At 48.0% G+C, this 18,032-nt stretch overlaps 1 protein-coding gene across 14 annotated transcripts in view; it reads left to right on the forward strand.

Annotated features, from left to right (window-relative positions):
- Rapgef1 (Rap guanine nucleotide exchange factor 1) overlaps positions 1 to 18,032 on the forward strand; it is a 118,728-nt gene that overhangs the window by 18,279 nt on the left and 82,417 nt on the right. For 3 of the 14 annotated variants that reach the window (XM_075985622.1, XM_075985625.1, XM_075985629.1), the window contains exon 1: positions 4,083 to 4,257. The exons of 5 other annotated variants lie outside the window; for them this stretch is intronic. In XM_075985622.1, coding sequence (XP_075841737.1) covers positions 4,194 to 4,257 — 64 coding nt within the window. In that variant the 5' untranslated portion in view covers positions 4,083 to 4,193. Of the gene's footprint in view, positions 1 to 4,077; positions 4,258 to 18,032 lie in introns of those variants that run through there. 6 more of the 14 variants (XM_075985626.1, XM_075985628.1, XM_075985633.1 and 3 more) reach the window with 4 other exon arrangements.

The raw sequence follows: 18,032 nt of genomic DNA on the forward strand, positions 1-18,032 counted from the left end.
CCATCTGTCAGTTCTCATCCTTCTTTCTTTCCTGACCTGCTGTTTGAATTAGGGGCTGTGCTTCCCCAGCATGCCTCTCAGCATGGTACTCAAATGACTTGTGTGTGACTTCTGATGCTTGAGCCTCATTCTGAAGCTGGCTGTGAGTATGCACAAGTCTCAGAAGAGGATCCTGGTGCTTCTGTGACACACTCCACTCAAGGGCCTTTGCCTGCTGTGCAGGACGTCAGCAGATGACCCAAAAATTTGGCCACTGAGTTCTGCCTCATGCCTGACCTTGACATCTGACCTCTGCTCTGCTCAGCCTTTTGAGCTTCAGCAGAACAGGTTCCCCCAGCCCCTCCCCCATGGAACATTCCCACCAGGCTCTGTGCTTCCTCGTATTGTTGTATTTTCTCCAGGAGGGAAATGACCAGCATCAGACTTTCCTCCCAGCAGACAGACACACACAAAGCTGGGTGTCAGCTCCTGAGCACCACCCAAGAGCCCCGTGCTATTTCTTTGCCCCTGTGGGGGTATCCACACTGGCACCTCCTGCAGGGCTTTTTCTTTCTGAGCCATTTCAGTCAGTATCCTGGCAGTGAGCAGTGCCCTGTACAACCCTGGCTTAGATTTCTTCTGCATCCTGCAGTTCATGAGGGGAGCTGAGAGGAGAACTCTCCCTAAAATGTTTCGAACTTTAGTCCAGAGTGTTACATTTCTGGTTTATGTTGCTTCCCACAATCAAAATATTCCCATGGCTCAGATATTCACAGTGCCATAAGTGAAGTATTAGTTTAGTTATATAAGGGAAGTGAGCTATTTAGCAGTGCAGCGGCAGCTCTGAGCTCCAAGGGCCAGCTCTTGGGAGGGTAAATCATTTCTTCCAGTTGCAGCCAAGGCTTGTAGTTTGTAGATAATCACAATGAAACCAGCAACAGTAGCTGTTCTTCATTAAGGGCCTGCTGTGTGCCAACACTTTGTAACTCTTACTTTAGAGCTTTTCAGCCTTTAGAGCTGCCTTTCCAAGGGTGGCTGGGTGACTTGATAGTATACAGTTTACATACATGAGAAAATAAGGTTCAGAGCGATTCCTTGATTCCTTTCTGTGTCACAGTTCACCAGCTCAGAAGTACACTCAGAGCTTTAAACCAGGCCAGCTGTTCTCCAAAGCCAGTTTCTGTCCCGTCCTCTACCCAGTCCTCCTCCTTCTCTGGTCAGGAGGAAGTTTTTCCTAGGCAAGGATGATCTCCCACCCCACCCCCCTGCTTCTCTGTAGTGTGAAAGAGGTGCACTCCCCGTGCCTTCGGTGTTTGTGGGACATGGGAAGCATGGCCTTGGTGGCTGTGAATAGGGCCCTCCACTCTGGTGGCACTGGCTTTTGTTTGCTTTGGTCTTTGAGACAGGGTTTTTCTCGTATTACAGCTGGCCTGGAACTCACAGTATAGTCTAGGCTGGTGGTCTTGAACTCATGGGGTCCTCCTCTTTCAGCCTGTTAAGTGCTGAAATCACAGGCTGGAGCTACCCTGTCCCACTGTCCTTCAGGTTTTGTCTTGTCCTCTCTGTGAGCATCTCCTGTTGGCTCCCTACACAGGAAGTGGCAGACAGTCTTGACTGACAAGCATATTTACCTTTTGGGATGTTTCTAGGGATACTTTCTCTGACTTGACAATTCAGGGGGAATCCTTAAACATGGACTATTCTGCTCATTTCCCCTACCCCGCTGAAGCAGCACAGGTTTGAACATTTGTAACCAGGGTTGTCTCAGAAGCGGTTGAGCTACCAAGTCTTCAAGAAAATTGTGCTCTTGGGAAAGCTCTGTTTGTTTGCCAGTGTTATCCGTAGATGTACTATTTGGATCTTGAGTTCATTTGCTCATGGGAACCCTGCCACCAGAGTAACAGCTCAGAACTAAGAAGGCAGAACCTGAGCCCAGCTCTGTACACATTTGCTGTTGTTATTATTATTGTATGTAGAGATACATGTGAGTGTATATATATGTGAATGTGGACATGCGCATGCCCAGTGCATGTGTGACAGCCAAAGGAAAACTTTCAGGATTCCTTCCACATGGATTTCTAGGGGACCATACTCTGGTCATCAGGCTTTTTGAGGCAAGTTCTATCACCTGCTGAAGCATCTCACCAGACCCTGAGCCCATGCACCATGTGGATCCATCATAATCAGATCCCTGCAGCAGTGACTTTCTAGAGCAGTAGGGGCAGTGGTGATGTGGGTGACACACCAGGGCAGAAGCCCTGCCTGGGTTCAGGTGGTTTCTGTGTAGTTAACCTGGTCCAGCGTGGGGACCAGGTGGGACTTCTCACTGTTCTCTCCTTCACTCTCCATCCCATCCACACCTCAGCGATGCCAAGTAGAACTTCTGACAGGATCTTGTCCTAGTGGGCAGCTGCGTAAGTTATTTGCCAAATGCTAATAAAATGAAACTTTGTCTAAGTGGAAGATGTTAAAAATACAGGATCTAACCAGATGCTCTTTAGTGTGTTGGTTTTGAACATATATATATAGTGTGGAAGAAGCAAGATCAGATGGCATATTTGTAGCTGGAACTTCCCTGAGGAAAGGTGTTCGGGTGTTTAATAGAGACAGATGAATTTACTCCGGCTCGTGAAAAGGGTCAGGTGTGGCTAGCAGGGGTCAAGCTGGGTTTAAATCAGTCTTGACTGATGTGCAGCTTTGCTGCGCTACACAGGCATGCGGTTCCTGCTGTCGGTTTGTCCAGTGTGTGGTTTCACTGTGACGGGGGCGTCTCAGTGTGCAGTGAGGGAAACAGCACCCTCCTGCTTCTCATTTCTGCATCAACCTTGGAAAAATGCACTGGGTATGATTTTGTTTTGCCAAGTTTGGAAGCTCAGGCTGTGATTTTCTGAAATGTGTTCTGTACGGATGGAGGAAAACACAGCACCTGAGGATCTCTTTCCCCATCCTGCCTCATTTAGTGGGGCCTTTCTCCAGAGCTGGCTGGAGCAGCACCCGGGGTGGAAAGAGCGCTAAGCTTTTCTGTGTTTCTGCTTTTGGGTACTGTCTTCAGGCTACTTCAGTTTGCTTCTATGCCTTGCCAACCAGTTTCACAGAACATGTCTCCTGTGTGCCACTGACTAACCTGTAGCGCGGGCTTTTCCTTCCTATCTGCTGTAGCTTTGGAGTCTGAAGTTAGGAGACAGTCATGAAGAACATGTACTAAGCTTTCCTAAGTGGATCTAGCGCAAGTGGCAGAAGTGGACTGGTGATGTGTCCACTTAACAGATCAGAAAACTGAGGCTGCTGGCTTTATAGGCAACACCTGTGACAGAGCTGGGTTTGAAGGTCTGACTGTGTCCAGAGCCGGCATTCTTGCCCTGATTCCCTTAGCAGCATTTCTAGTCCCTGCTGTGGGGGGTTGAAATAAGTTAGACTTGACACCCACCTTGGTTTTTTCTTCCTTTCGCCAGACTTCATGCCCTTGTTTTCTTCCTGCAAACCAGGTGGCGTGACGCCTTCTCCAGAAAATTGTTCTTCAGATAGAATCAGGGTTTAGAACTCAGGGTGCATACCCTGAAAGGCTGTGTTAGCATTTTGTTTCCTTTGTGATTGAAGACATCACTTGCATCTGAGTGTTTTGTTTTTCTCTTGGAGACACAGTATTAATGGGATCAGCCTGTTTCCTTGGACCATGAAGACCATGTCATGGGGCTGAGACAGACCTTAAATAGAAGGTGTGAGATAGGGGTCTGTGCGAGGTTACTCACTGCACACCCTAGAATGGCCCTTTGTGACTTTCAGCACCTGGGTCACTAATTTCTTCTTCCCCTGGGAAAGCAGCAGCAGCAGCAGCGAGAGGAGAGCAGTTACCCCCCCCCCGAACCCCCCCCAGGCCACTGCTGTACTCGTGAATAGTGAGTGATGTCAAAGGAAGCCAAGGAAAGAGCTGCTGAATGCAGTGATTACTGCAGCCACCAGTGGGGCGGGAACACCCTTCCTTCTAGTTTCCTCCCAGTACCACCAAAGAATTTGAAAGGCCAGAAGCTGAGGCCTTTTAGAGTGACAGAGTTCCTGCTTTCTCCAGAGGGTGTGTCAGCCCTCCTGGGGCTCTGCCTGGGGCTGCTGTGACCTCCCAGGGATGAGTCCCCTTTCAGCCAGTGGCTTGCTTCCTTCTCGCCATTCAGTGGAGCCGCCTGGGCTGGGAAAGGTGCTGTGATCGGCTGGTGTTAGGGATGGGCAATGCTGTTGAAAGACAGAAGTCCCTGAAACAAAGCCATCTGTACCCCTGGAAACAAGGTAAGAAAACTCCCCCCATTTTGTAGGCAGCAAGAGGGTGATCTTATCCGGGATCCTGGCCCAGCTGAATCAGCCTGGGAAGCTACCTTCCAGATTAGAGCGAACTCAGTTTGTGGCCTTTCTAAGGACTGAAACACATATCTCTTCATAATGACTGGTGTAACTGGTAGGTGGTTCAGCTCAGGCGTTTCTGTGTTGACTTCGTTCATTTTTTTTTCTTTTTTTTGGATTTTTCGAGACAGGGTTTCTCTGCAGCTTTTGGTTTCTGTCCTGGAACTCGCTCTTGTAGACCAGGCTGGCCTCGAACTCACAGAGATCCACCTGCCTCTGCCTCCTGAGTGCTGGGATTAAAGGTGTGCGCCACCACCGCCAGGCGACTTCGTTCAATTTTTAGGCTCTAATCCAAGTCAAGAGTTTTGTTATCCAGGAGTTGGAGTGTTTTGTCATTTTTTTGGTGTAAAGAATGTTGTTAAAAGTTTCTAAGTGTGATTTCCCATCCTGTTCACCTGTTTTCCACACCATGAGATGCAACAACCTCTCTCAGCACCAACCCTGACACCTCAGAGCTGCGGTGTCAGCTCTGAGGGAAGAAAGACTGGGGTCCGTAGCACTGCCACAGTGCCCCAGGACCAGCACATGACCTTCAGCAGTGATGGGGCAGCTCTGTCTCAGACACCTCTTTCAGTAGTGCTAACCCATTAGGCTAGCACCTGGCAGGTGTGCACTTACGGGACTTGGGGACAGGATCTCACTATTCAGCCTGTGCTGGCCCTGAGTTTGCTGTCTCATCAGGTTGGTCTCAGATTTGGAGTTCTGTTTCGGCCTCCCCAGTGCTGGGATTACAGGTGTGTACCACTCCTAGTCATCTTTCCAGGTCTTGTCTAACAGCTGCATCATGCTTGGTTTGTGGTTGGCAGTCCCCTTGTAACTGTGACTGAGTGTGTGTTTGTGAATAAAGAAGCAACTGGAAAGAAATGCCTGGGAATGTTAGCAGTATCTGTTGGAACCAGGTTAGAGAAAGTTCTCCACTTAATAGGGAAAATAGGTGGGATGTCAGTTTGCTGTCAAGTTCTAGCCTTGCTGAATGTCCCTCATCATTCTCTTGTCTGCTATTTCTTTGAAGAATGCTCCACTGGATCCCAGTCTAACAAGACGAAATAGCAAGTAACTAGGAGCTCGTGCTAGGAACACGTCTTTCTCTCTTGGTGCTTGGTATTGAATCCAACACTGGAACTTGCTAAGCAACCCTGAGCTGCATGCACCCTCAGCCCCTGTCCTTATTTTCCTTGGTACTGAGCAGTGTGGGTGAATACTCTTGGTTTTGGATAGTCAAACTGGAGTGTTTAAAGAGCCATGCTTACTGTAATTATCCTGACACAATTCAGCAGAATGATACATCTGATAGTGAGAACTTCCAGATGAGCAAAATAGGGGAAATCTTAACAAGTGCCAGGAACCAGGTGATGGGTTTGTGGTGCACTATTGAACAGTGCAGCCAGAGCCTTCACCCACGCTAGGCAAGTGCTTTACCACTGAGCTATATCACCAGCTCTCTTCAGCGTGTTTTTACATGTGTGAAATAAAAACAAGCACAAACTCACTTAGCTTAACTTGTATTTCATTGGAAATAACTGGATTTATATACAAAATTACAGAAAGGTTTGAGGTTTGTTTGGCTTTGTTCACTAACTGTAGTGAGAGCAGTTGTAGGGCCATAGTTGATGGTTCATTCATAGCAAGCAGAGCCACTGTTGAAATGGATTATTAAAAATGCTGCAGGTCCCCAATCAGTGGCAGTGGGCCATGTGGCCGCAGGCAGTGGGCCCTGAGAGCAGCCAGTCCCAGGCAGGGAAGGCTGCGGGTCCCCAGCAGTGGCTGGTCCAGGGCAGGGAGACACGTGGTGGCGGCAGTGGGCGAGAGACAGAGACATGGATAGGCAGAGTGAGGTTGGATATTTATTTAGTGTTTATGGAAGGGAGGGGAGAAGGGGAGAAGAGCAGAGAGGGGGAGAGAAGAGAGAGAAGGGAGAAGCTGCCTCTCTGAGAGGGAGACAGAAAACTGGAGGAACTCAGGCTGGAAGCTGAAGATCAGCCTGTCTCAGCAGACAGGGGAGGGAGTAGGAGTGGCTTGTCTCTTAAAGAGACAGAACAGATCATTACAACTGTGATCCATGCTTTCCAACTTACTTTTTTCTCAGAGGGTGGGTTGGTTTATGTAGGGTACACCTGGGACCACGCTTGCCCTCTCAAAGTCTGTCTGACCCTGACCTCAGGGCCATTTCCAGCACTCTTTCAATGAGTGGTAGCTCCAGGCCACATCGTCAGGGTCTCTGACACACTAGGGAACGGATGAACGAATGGAGTGTCCACAGTGGCTGCTGCTGGGACAGCCCCAGAAGCTCCTGCCACTGTTCCCAGCTTGTTGCCCCGTGATTGCTGGAACTCTGCGTAGACACTGCCAGAGCCAGCGATGATGAATCAAGCCTTGTTGCGTTCTAGAGGCTATTTTATTTACTTTTTAAAAATTTTTATTCATTTACTTATTTGTTTGATTTTTCAAAACAAGGTTCTCTGTGTAACATCCCTTGCTGTCCTGGAACTCACAATGTATACCTGGCTGACTTAGAGCTCAACAGAGATCCACCTGTCTCTGCCTCCCAAGTGCTGGGATTAAGTGCTGCCAACACTGCCCAGCTCTGAAGGCTATTTTAAAAAGCAATCCCATGTGCCCTTCTCGTCAGTTTGTTTCCATGTTGTGGGCTGGGGAGGTTGGAAAATTGAAGTTGTGTGATGGTGTGGGTGTCCCAGCTCTCTGCTGCTCTGCAGACTCGTCCTTCCTTTTTTATATTGGCTCTAGGAAGTCTCTCACGGGCAGATGTGCAACAATTGCAAATTAGTTATTATCTCCTTAAAATAGATTGTGCATCACCATGTGGGTGCTGGGGACTGAACCAAGGTCCTCTGGAAAAGCAGCCTAACCACTGAGAAGTCTTTCCACCCTACCCACTTCCTAAGATGGCAGCAGCCAGTACCACCAGGCTGGTGAATGGAGATGCTAGTGATGTGTTTGCACACAGTGTGGGTGGTAGCCAGGGAAATTAACACCCTCCCAGGAAGGGCTGACTATGAAAAGCTTCTGCTCATAGGCTGACTAAGTGGGACTTGCTGTGCTGGGAAAGAACCCGACAGAGGATAGGTGGGGGTGAGAGGCTCTACCTCAGCGCAGCAGGGGTGGATTTAGAGATTTGGATTGTAGCCAGCAGAGGTGTTTAGACGTGTGTGTGCAGTGGAGAGGCATCTGATGCAGCTGGATATCCACGTGCTGGGTCATAAATGTCCACCCAGAGCACACAAGGGCCACGTCTCACTCTGACCACAGACCCAGCTTCACACTTGTTGGCCTGCTTCATGGTGGCTAAGGGAGATGAGTGATGAGGCCTTTACTATACAGTAGTAAATTTTACAAATGTATACTGTTTGCTAGGAATGCTTGTTATTATCCATTGCTCACTGGAAAGAACCCTGCATTTACTGGGTCCGTGGGCATAAACCTTAGGTCGACTCTCTCCCAGAGCCATCAGCTCTGTGAGTTTAGATAGTTCTCTACCAGTGTCCTCCTCTCAATGAGAGGATTTGGTGATAGTCCTTTGGTTTTTCGAGACAGGGTTTCCCTGTAGCTTTAAAGCCTATCCTGGAACTTGCTCTGTAGACCAGGCTGGTCTTAAACTCACAAAGATGCACCTGCCTCTGCCTCCTGAGTGCTGGGATTAAAGGCATGCGCCGCCACTGCCCGGCTCATGGTGATACCCTTAAAGGACTCTTTGGGGGTTAATACCAGTGTCTATGTGCCCTGGTTACCATTGTTTATGGTGCAAAACTCCCAGAATATTTCTGCTGTAGTACTTACCCAGGTGACTCAATTCTCCCTTACTGGCCACTGTTTTGTTTTGTTTGTTTCCAGTTACACAGTGGCATGCCTTCAAACTAGGGTATCAGGGTTGAATACTCTCGTTTTCTAGTTATTTGGCAGTCAGATACAGAGAATGTACATTTTACTTTAGATGAGACAGTCTTACATTATTTGTTATCCCTCCCATCTCCTAGTGCTGGTGATGGAACACAGGGCCTGTGCATGGTGTGCAAGCAGCCTGCCCCTGAGCCATACCCTCAGCCAAGATGCCACATTATTAAGGAAAACAGTGCTAAGATACAGAAGAAAACACAAAGGACAGAAACTATAGCTGCTACTGTTTTCCAGAGCCCTGCACATGCACACGCCCATGTTTTTCTATGGTCACAAGAATGTGTGTGTAATTTCCCCCTTTGATGTCAGGCTTCTGTGTGGCCCCATAGCTACTGTAATGATGGTGGCATGCTACCATGTTAATGTTGCACACTGTTAAATGAACCATCTGCTGTTGAATGCTGACACTGCCGTTCTGGCTCCTGCAGGTGGGCAACACTGAGGAGCTCCAGGACCAGAGCTGTGTGATGCTCTTGCATGGTTTCCTTACGATAAGTTCCCAGCATCACATTCCCAAGCCGGGAACATAAAAATAGCTTTAAGGAGCGCACCTTGTTGTTTTCTCAGAGGGGAGGTGTCTGTTAACATCTCACGAGTGAGACGTAAATTCCCCAGCTGGTCACGAACACATCAGTGCCACAGTGATGGGTTATCCGAGGGAAAGCATTGGTCACCACGCTCTTATTCCCCATAGTTCTCTGCTTTGGGCTTTCCTTGGTTGCGTTTAAGTGCCAAGTTTCAGTGAACAAGGATCAGCTTTATTTAAGGGTGTCCACTTGTTGTCATTAACTTTTGTCTTCTGTCTCCCAGAGAGTTATGATTATTAAAAATTATTCTCTTGTGGGAGGTGTGGAATGAGCCCAGGAGTACTTGCATTGTTAGTATTGGGCTGGCTGATGGGCTGCGAGGCAATCAACCCAATTTGTCCTTTTTTCCCAACTGCTCATAAGTGATGAGGCCCCAGTAATCCATACAGAAGAGTGAGGCTGGAGGACCTTGAGTTGAAGGCCAGCCTGGGCTACATATTGAGACCTGGCCTATAAATAAATGTGTCCACAATACATGGCTGTGGTGTTCTGAATTAGCTTTTGAGAGCAGTTTGGAGCGATACATGCAGCACCTCAGAATGTGGATAACTGGGATGGATGAGGAGGGGCTAAAAGCTGAAGGTTGTGTGGCATCCTTTTGAAATTGCATGTCTCAGGATAGGAGGGTAAAGGTTTCTAAAATGGTTACCTAATTTTAACAGTGGGGGAATTAAGGTGGATGTGAAATCCTACATCTTGGATCTTATCACCACTGTCGTTAACAGGGATGGGACATTATATGCAGTACTGACAGGAAACAGCACATTGCACAGCTTTTCTCATATTTACATATTACATCTATATGTATTTTGTAACATGCAAAACATTTTACATGTAGAATGTAATGCCTATAAAAATACAACCAGTATACAACAGCATGTGTCACATGTACTATATAAAATGCAACACAGTAGCATGTATAGCAGTGGCCAGTAGCTGGTGGGATGTGGTATTAGGCAATGCCAATGGCTTCCTGTGTGGCAGATGTGGTACCAAAAGATTGACACGCACAGTGGCTTCCTTTTGTACACAGTTGGTGTATAATTCGAACCTTACATAAACTGGTTTTTCATTCAGCAGGGATCAGCTATGGGAATGGAAACTATAAGTGTAAAGGGATTTTTCTCATGAGAAGTGTGGGGTGTTGTTTTGGGTGTGGGTAAGAAAAGGGAAGGAAACTTGGCTCTATCATCAGATAGCTCCAAATTTAGAACAATGTCTGTCCTGAGCCACTGGCTGTTGAACGTGCTTCACCCTGGGAACATGCATAGAATTCATTTTCAGGTTTCGAGACTTTTTCAGCTGTGTCGAGGCTGCTGCCGTTATCTACTGATATCAACCACCAGCAGCCACCCAGCATCTCCAGTTACTTGCAAGGATTGCTTGTAAGAAAGGCTACTGACTATAAAGCTGAGGAGTTTAGTTTGACTATGTTAAGGGTCTGTAAACACAAAGGACTAGGTGGTGTTTTAGAAGAAACAAAGTCCAGACTATTATGTAGGTGTTTATATAAACTTTAAAAAAGAAAACCAAAGCCGGGCGATGGTAGTGCACGCCTTTAATCCCAGCACTCGGGAGGCAGAGGCAGGCGGATCTCTGTGAGTTCGAGACCAGCCTGGTCTACAGAGCTAGTTCCAGGACAGGCTCCAAAGCCACAGAGAAACCCTGTCTCGAAAAACCAACAAATAGCCGGGCGGTGGTGGCGCACGCCTGTAATCCCAGCACTCGGGAGGCAGAGGCAGGTGGATATCTATGAGTTCGAGGCCAGCCTGGTCTACAAAGGGAGTTCCAGGACAGGCTCCAAAGCTACAGAGAAACCCTGTCTCGAAAAACCAAAAAAAAAAAAAAAAAAAAAAAGAAAGAAAGAAAGAAAAACCAACAAATAAATAAATAAGGGAAAAAAAGAGAAAGCCATTCTCCAGTTGTAGGCTATAAACCAGAAGCCTGCACAAAAGGTGGCTGGTGGAATTCTGGGTGATAGGCAGTTTACCAACCCCTGGCCTCCAGAATCTCTTGGTTTGGATGTTTTCTGTGGTCATTGCTCCTCTAGTAGTCAACAACATGTCCCTCACCCACACAGGAAGTTGAAGAATCTTGTGATGTCCAGACTGGAGGGGGAGCATGGCATCACACAGAGCGCCCACCGTTGTAGTTGGAATGGGTTGGCTGTGCCTTCTGCTGTCCAGCTGGCCCCACACATCCAAGCTTTTATAATCAAGAGAGGAGGCTCTGGAGCCTTGTACAGACCAGAGGCTTTGGTGTTCCCGTTGCCATTGAATAGGCTGTGGCACTAAGTATAGTGGGATCATCCTCCCTGGCAAGTGAGTTCTAGCCAAAGTAAAATGTTTCCAGTGGGAGAAAAAAAGTCAGTTTCATTATTCCCATTTCAGATTGCATGGTATCCATTGAATATGCCACAGGCACTGTTCTAGGCTCACAGGATGACTAATGAATACACAAATCAGTGCTGCCCCCTGGAGTCTACAAGTTGGTACACAAACCGGTGTCATGGATTGCAGGTGTCCTGTACATGGCAGAGAAGGGCAGGGGATGTTCAGTGTTCAGGATTCTTAGTTCTATGTAGGAGGGAGATGGTGGATGCCCAAGTGTTGCAAACACCATGCAAATACTAGAATGCTTTAGAAGAAACAACCTGAGGACCTTGAACTGGGAGCCAGGAGCATCTGGGATAAGCTAGACTGAAGAGTGACAGCATATGAGCATGTGGGGCCAATGGAGACAACTGCAGAAAGGATGTGGGGAGATCTTTTGGGTATGGAGAGTTTGGGCTGGGATTTGGAAGAGGGAGGAAAGCCAGGATAACTGCAGCGTTTCTGACCTGCACATCTGCAGATAGCTTGAAGAGGCCAGCGGAGCAGACTGGACTGGTGAAAACTGAGCTGAGTTTGGGGTGTTTGTGAGAAATCTAGAAGGGAGCCCTTAAGTTGTTGAATATAAGAATGTGGGAAGACCAGTAGTGAATCCCTGCACTTGGGAGGCAGAGGCAGGCAGATCTCTGAGTTTGAGGCCAGCCTGGTCTACAGAGCAAGTTCCAGGACAACCAGGACTGTTACTTAGAGAAACTTGTCTTGAGAAACAAACAAAAGAATGTGGGGGTACATAAAGACCTGAGTTCAAATCCCAAGCACCCATATAAAAAACCAGGTATGGGTATGCTCACACTAGTTATCCCAGCATTGTGGGGACCAGTGGTAGGATGATTACTTGGGCTTGCCGGCTGTCACTGTAACTCCGAGTTCAGTGAGAGCCCCTATCTCAAGGAAATAAGGCAGAGAGTGATAGAGCAGGATACCTGGCCTCCTTCTCTTCTGCAAGCGTTTCCATATATGCACATAGGCTACATAGCACAGGCACACACATGCACGTACACACACATAGTCAAAAATGAAGATCATAGGGTTTAGAAAAGAGTTGCTTTTTGAAAGTTGTGTAAAGGTAGGCAATCTTATCTGCGAATTAAGTTGGAGGTGGAGGCCGAGATAAGAGCTCCAAAGCCTCCAGCATTCGAAAGGGTGGGAGAGGCCAAGTAGAAAAGAAAGGCCTCCTTGGAAGCAAGGGCCAAAGTGGGAGGCAGGCAGGGTGCCCTGGAAGCCTGGTTTGGAAAGTGCTGCTGTGGAGACAGGGGGCTGAGGAGCCAGGTGGTGCTGAGTTGGGTCCTAGGACCTAAGGACTGAGACCTGACTACAGGACTTGGCACTTAGCAGTCACCGGGCCTTTCCAGGTGGCTCCAATGGAATTTGAAGGTAGGCGAGCAAAGGGAGTCACAGCAAGGAAAGTGGCCACTAGGAACATGCACAGTGTTTCCAGTCATTGAGGTGGCCCAAGGGACATCCTCCTAAAGTGAGATGCTCTACAGTAGAAAAGATAGGCGGTGAGGAGGAGCATCCCTGAGCGTAGGAGTTGCTAATCGTAGCTTCGCCACACTCAACCATTCCCTGAGGCACCTCTTGCTGGCAGTCTCCTTTCGCTTACTGAGCTGAAATATAGCTGGTGTCTAGTTTGTGTTTCTGCAGCTGGCAGTTTAGGCTGCACTGCTGGCTCTTGTCCCTCAAGTACCTGCAGACAGCTGCCAGAAGTCCTCTCTGTGTCTCCAGCCAGTCACCTAGTAGTGGCCGACTTCCCAGGGAATGGGAGGAAAAGAGAAGGGAGCAACTTCTGGCTCCTGATAGGAGATTGTAAAATCACCTTGCCAAGCTGTGTGGGTGCAAGGATGGGAATGCTTTGGCTTACTTCTGCAATACAGTATGCCACTGTTCCCTGGGGTCTGGGCTGTTGCATTGAGTCTTACTGGAACTCTCAGTAGTAGACTTACACAGTATTAGCCCAACTAAGAACATGGTCTCCAAGCTTACAGAATGGTGAGTGGCAGAGTCAGGGCCCACATCTGGTCTCTAGTGTCTGAATACTTTATTTCCCTCTCTCACCTTCCCATGGTGTCAGTCTCTCTTCTTTTGAGCAGGTGAACGATGGTTTGTTAGTTGTCTCATCAAGAGCATTGGTCTGGAGTGGGCATTGTCTTGCTGTGTTCTGCCTGTTAAACTGCGTATGACGGGACAGCTCAGGGTCACTGTGACAGGTTTAATTAGGGCTTTATTCCTATTTCTGCTCTCAGCTATTCCTTCACGTTTCCTCTGTCAGCTGAGTATCCCAGATAGCCACACACAGCCCCTTGAGCTTCACTGCCCACAGGCCTCCTGATGGCTGTTATCCTGCCTTGCCCTTGCGCCCTGTCTTTCTGCCCCTGGCTTGGAACCACTTGGCCAGTAGTCTGGGATTAATCTTCTCTGCTCAGGCCCTCCTCTTCTAAAACTTGTGTGATTGGCCCTTTTCTGCTCAGCACATTGGACTTCATTCAGACTTCCCAAGGTCAGAATCCAAAAGGTAGGGTTGTATGCAGTGGCATCTGGGAACTTCGGCTCCATCCCAGCAAGTGTATCCTTGAGCCAGTCACTTCCCCTCAGCTTCCTGAAGGCAAGAAGAATATGCTCATGGAGCTGTGCCATAGGCCACTCAGTGTGCGTGAGGGCTGTGTGGTTCACACGTCATCCAGCCTAGGGCTGTTCTCTTGCAGTGGCTATGCTGTGCCTGTATCCTGACTTCTGCCTCTCACAGCCCTTCAGTTTCCTCTGTGCCCAGCTGATGCCCACCACTTAGAGCAGCAGCTCATCCCATTAAGAAAGCGCCCGGGGAGATGGCTGGGTAGGGCTGGCTCTGCAGTCTCTGAGGAGATGACATTTGATTGGAAAGTAGAGACCTCCATGCAAACATGTCAAATACTCTCTTTGGACTGGGGGAGACTATCAGTAAGTCTAGCCTATGTGGGGAGCTAAAGAGCTTTGACCCCCTTGGAGGGAGGTTGAACCTTCCCTGGAGGAGAGCCAGGGAATAGGTCCTGAGGGAGCTGTGCGCTGGCCTGCCTTGCTGAGACAGCTGATGCTGGAGTGAGAGGTAGTCTTTCTTCTGTTGTCACTTGCGGTCACAGTTGGTAGTCTCCTGCTGCATACTTATGTGGCTCTGTCAGCCTGGCTTTGTGCTTCTGTAGAAACAGCTGACGTCACCTGAGGAGTGTGGGGCAGAGTGTGTGAGCCAGTGCCTATCAGTGGTCATCCTGGGGTCAGCTGCGATTATAGTCTCTGTGTAGGCTTGTAAGTCACTGGTCAGTGGGTCCTCATCTAGCACTTTTACCATGGCTCCTTACCCGGTTTGTATTATCAGACACCTCTCAGGGCAGTGGCCGTTGCTATTTCCTTTCTGCCCAGTCTTTCGGGAACTGTGCTTGGTGTCTTTAGTTTAAAGCTGCAGTTTGTAGCCTGCTGTTGGCTGAGCTGCGTGCTTAGGATCCAGGGCTCAATTGGAGTTACAGCCCCCCTGGAAAGTGTCTAGAGCCATCTGTGACAGACAATTCACATCAGAATTGTCAGGCAAGGGGTCTCTGTTACATATGCTTTATTCTTTTTTATATCCCATGAAATGTAAACATCTAAGCAGCCACGGTGATGCACATGGGAGCAGAGGCAGTAGAACTGTAAGTTGGAAGCTAGCCTAGGCTATATAAAGACCTTTTGGAGGGTTGGGGGGTTCAAGACAGGGTTTTCTCTGTGACTTTCCTGACTATCCTGGAATTCACTCTGTAGACCAAGCTGGCCTTGAACTCACAGAGATCTACCTGACTCTGCCTCCTGAGTGCTGGGATTAAATACGTGCCCCCCCACCACCACCCTGCTTGTAAAAACATTTTTATTAGATTTGAATCTTTAAAAACAAACAAACAAACATTGATCTGCATGAGCTGATTGCCACCGTGCTGGCCCTGCACTGTGTCTCTGGTCTTCATATCCAGCTGGAGTGCCCTTCTGCTCTGGATCAGCTTGGTCCCTGTTTGACCTCTGCCTTCCTTCTCTTCTGAACACTGTCTTTTGGGCTGAGAGATTCCTCATGCTGCAGGCATCTGAAGCTTCCTGCCAAAAACACACGTGGGTGAGCTGAGCTCCTGCCCTCCTTTCTCACAGATTCCTGGGAGCCTGAGTCAGCTCGAGGCACCAACTGACCTAAAGGAAATCCTCCTGCCTCTGAGACAGTTACAACCTCCTGAGCAGTGAGTGCTAGAGAATGGTGGTTTGTCTGAGAGTGTAGTTTTTGCTGTAGTTTTAATGTGAAATGTCTGTGCAAGTCTGTTACACATGGGATGCAATGGGGAGGTGGTCAAGTTCTGTACTTCATCCATTCTGTAAACCTCAGCAAGGTCAGGATCTGGGCTCCAAGGCCTGGTTTGATGAACTTGCTCTCAATCCCTTCTGAGCTCTGTTGGTAGGCACTGGGGCACTTAGCTGTCATGCAGAGCAGTGCTCACCATCTATGAGACATGGGGACTCTACACCAGCACTGACCAGCTCCGAATGGCCTTGTTTTTCTCTAGTCTGACCTTGCTGGTTCATCCCTGGGCAGTAGCCATTGACCTTTGTAGTGGCTTCGGGAAGATGAGCCAGACCAATTGGTTCTAGGTCAGGAGTTTGAAAGAGGCATTGTGATCCTTGTTGAACATCTGAGTTGAAGACTACTGCAGGATAGGAGCAGGGATGCCTTCAAGTCAAGACAGTAGTATTCATACAGTGTAGTTTCATGTGTTTATATGACAAATGTTGATTGTGTGCCTGCTACATACCAGAAGTAGCTGTCAGACATTACACTTCTAGAATGGCAACCTAAACAGTAAGTATTATTCATTAGACATACACATAAAATATAAGAGAAAGCAGTAAGTACCACGGACATCAGGGGTTCCAGGGTGAGGGGCAGGTTAGAGAGTTAAATAGGGCAATGAGAGCCTCACTGAGAAGGAATGCTTTGTATAGTCAGTCTTGGAGGAGCTGAGGGAACTGGCTAAGTGGACTTCTACTATGCAACATTCAAGGCAGAGGGATGAGGGAAATTTTCCAAGGAATGGCAGGGAGGTGTGTGTGGTGGGTTCAGAGTGACAAGATCTTATTGGCTTTGAAGGATATGCAAAGGCTTCTACACATGCCATAAGAGACAGGGTGGTGTTACAGGATTGAAAAGTAGTGAATCTTTTTCTTTCTTTGCAATACTAGAGCTAGAGCTCAATACCTTGCAAATGTCAGTGAACCACATCCCAGTTTTAACACTTTAAGGGGCATACCCTTCTTGTATTGAGAATACAGTGGGGCTGGGGCAGCTGGGACCCTTTAGCTGATAAAGTAACACAGATTGGAAAGAGATGTTGGGAATGTGGTTGGATCTAAGCATGACTTGGAAGTTAGAGCCAACAGTGTTTCCTGATGGATTGAATGTGGGCTTGAGGATAAAAAGAAGAACCTAGGATGGATGAGGCTCCTAACCTGCATATAGTACAAGGGTACAACTGCCATGGACTCAGGTTGGGAGGAGACAGCATGTCACCTTTGTCCTGATCCATTGGGAGGACCTGTAAGATGTCCCATATATACACAGACAGTTACATGAGATCTGGGTCAGAGGTGTGATCAAGAAATATTGGCATAGAATACCTTCAGAGCCAAAGAGTAAGTGAACTCCTCCAGAGTAGTCTCCAGTGTAGGTAGAGCCTAGGACAGAGCCAACTAGAGCGAGTGAGGTGGGCCTTGAATTGAAGTCCACAGCTTCTCTCTGGCCTTTCCTGCCTTCTGCTGGGTACCTCTCCTTGCAGAGACTCCTTACATTCTTCCAGTCTTCTTTTTTTGTTAAGCAAGGACCTTGGGTTTCCATTCCTTGCTACCAAAGTAGCCATGGCTAGAGCAGTGGTATCTTCTGACTTTGCAAGCAGGAGGTGACCAGTGTTCTCCTGGTTTGTTCCAGGTAGAGCCTAGCAAGAACTGTTCCAAAATCAGTTGGGTATCTTGCTCAAATGGAACTCACTACCCTTTTTATGAGCTGTTGCTGGCCTCACACTGGTTCAGTGTTTGGTGTAACTTGTGTTTTAAATGGTTCCAGACATGGGGAGATTGGACAAGGCTCTGTCATGAGATATAATGCAATGACAGGAAGTGAGGAACCAAGTGGGTAGCTCATTAATTCAGTTCCTCGTTTCATTCAATCAGCACACCTTTGAGCACCTGCTAAAGGGCAGTACACAGAATCATCTACCTGTTTTATCAGATGCGCTGGGCATGGCACATGGCTGGTGTCCTGATGCATAGAACAATCACTGTGATTCACGGTTTCAATAGATGCTCTAGGGCTGCGGCTCTCAACCTGATCCTTTCACAGAGATCTGAGCCCATCAGAGAAACAGATCTTTATATCACTATCATAACAGAGGCAAAATTACAGTTAAGAAGTAGCAATAAAAATAATTTTATGATTGTGGGGTCCCCATAACATGAGGACCTGCATTAAAGGGTCGCAGCATTAGGAAGGTTGAGAAAGACTGCTCTAGGGTCTTAGGGATCCCAGGTTGAGAAGTGGAAATAGCTGGGTAGGTACATAATTACAGACCAGTCGACACCATGAAAGATCAGAGCTGAGATCTGAAGACCAAGTCAGAGTTAACTAGGTGAAGGTTCAGGTGGGCCCCTGGGGAGGAGGAGGTGACACTTGGAAAAGGAAACCGTGGGCATAGGCCTTGTGAGGTGGAAGTGTGGGTGGCTGAGTGGTGACTTGTCATCCGCT

This window comes from Microtus pennsylvanicus, chromosome 9, assembly GCF_037038515.1.
Source record: "Microtus pennsylvanicus isolate mMicPen1 chromosome 9, mMicPen1.hap1, whole genome shotgun sequence".
NCBI lineage: Eukaryota > Metazoa > Chordata > Mammalia > Rodentia > Cricetidae > Microtus > Microtus pennsylvanicus.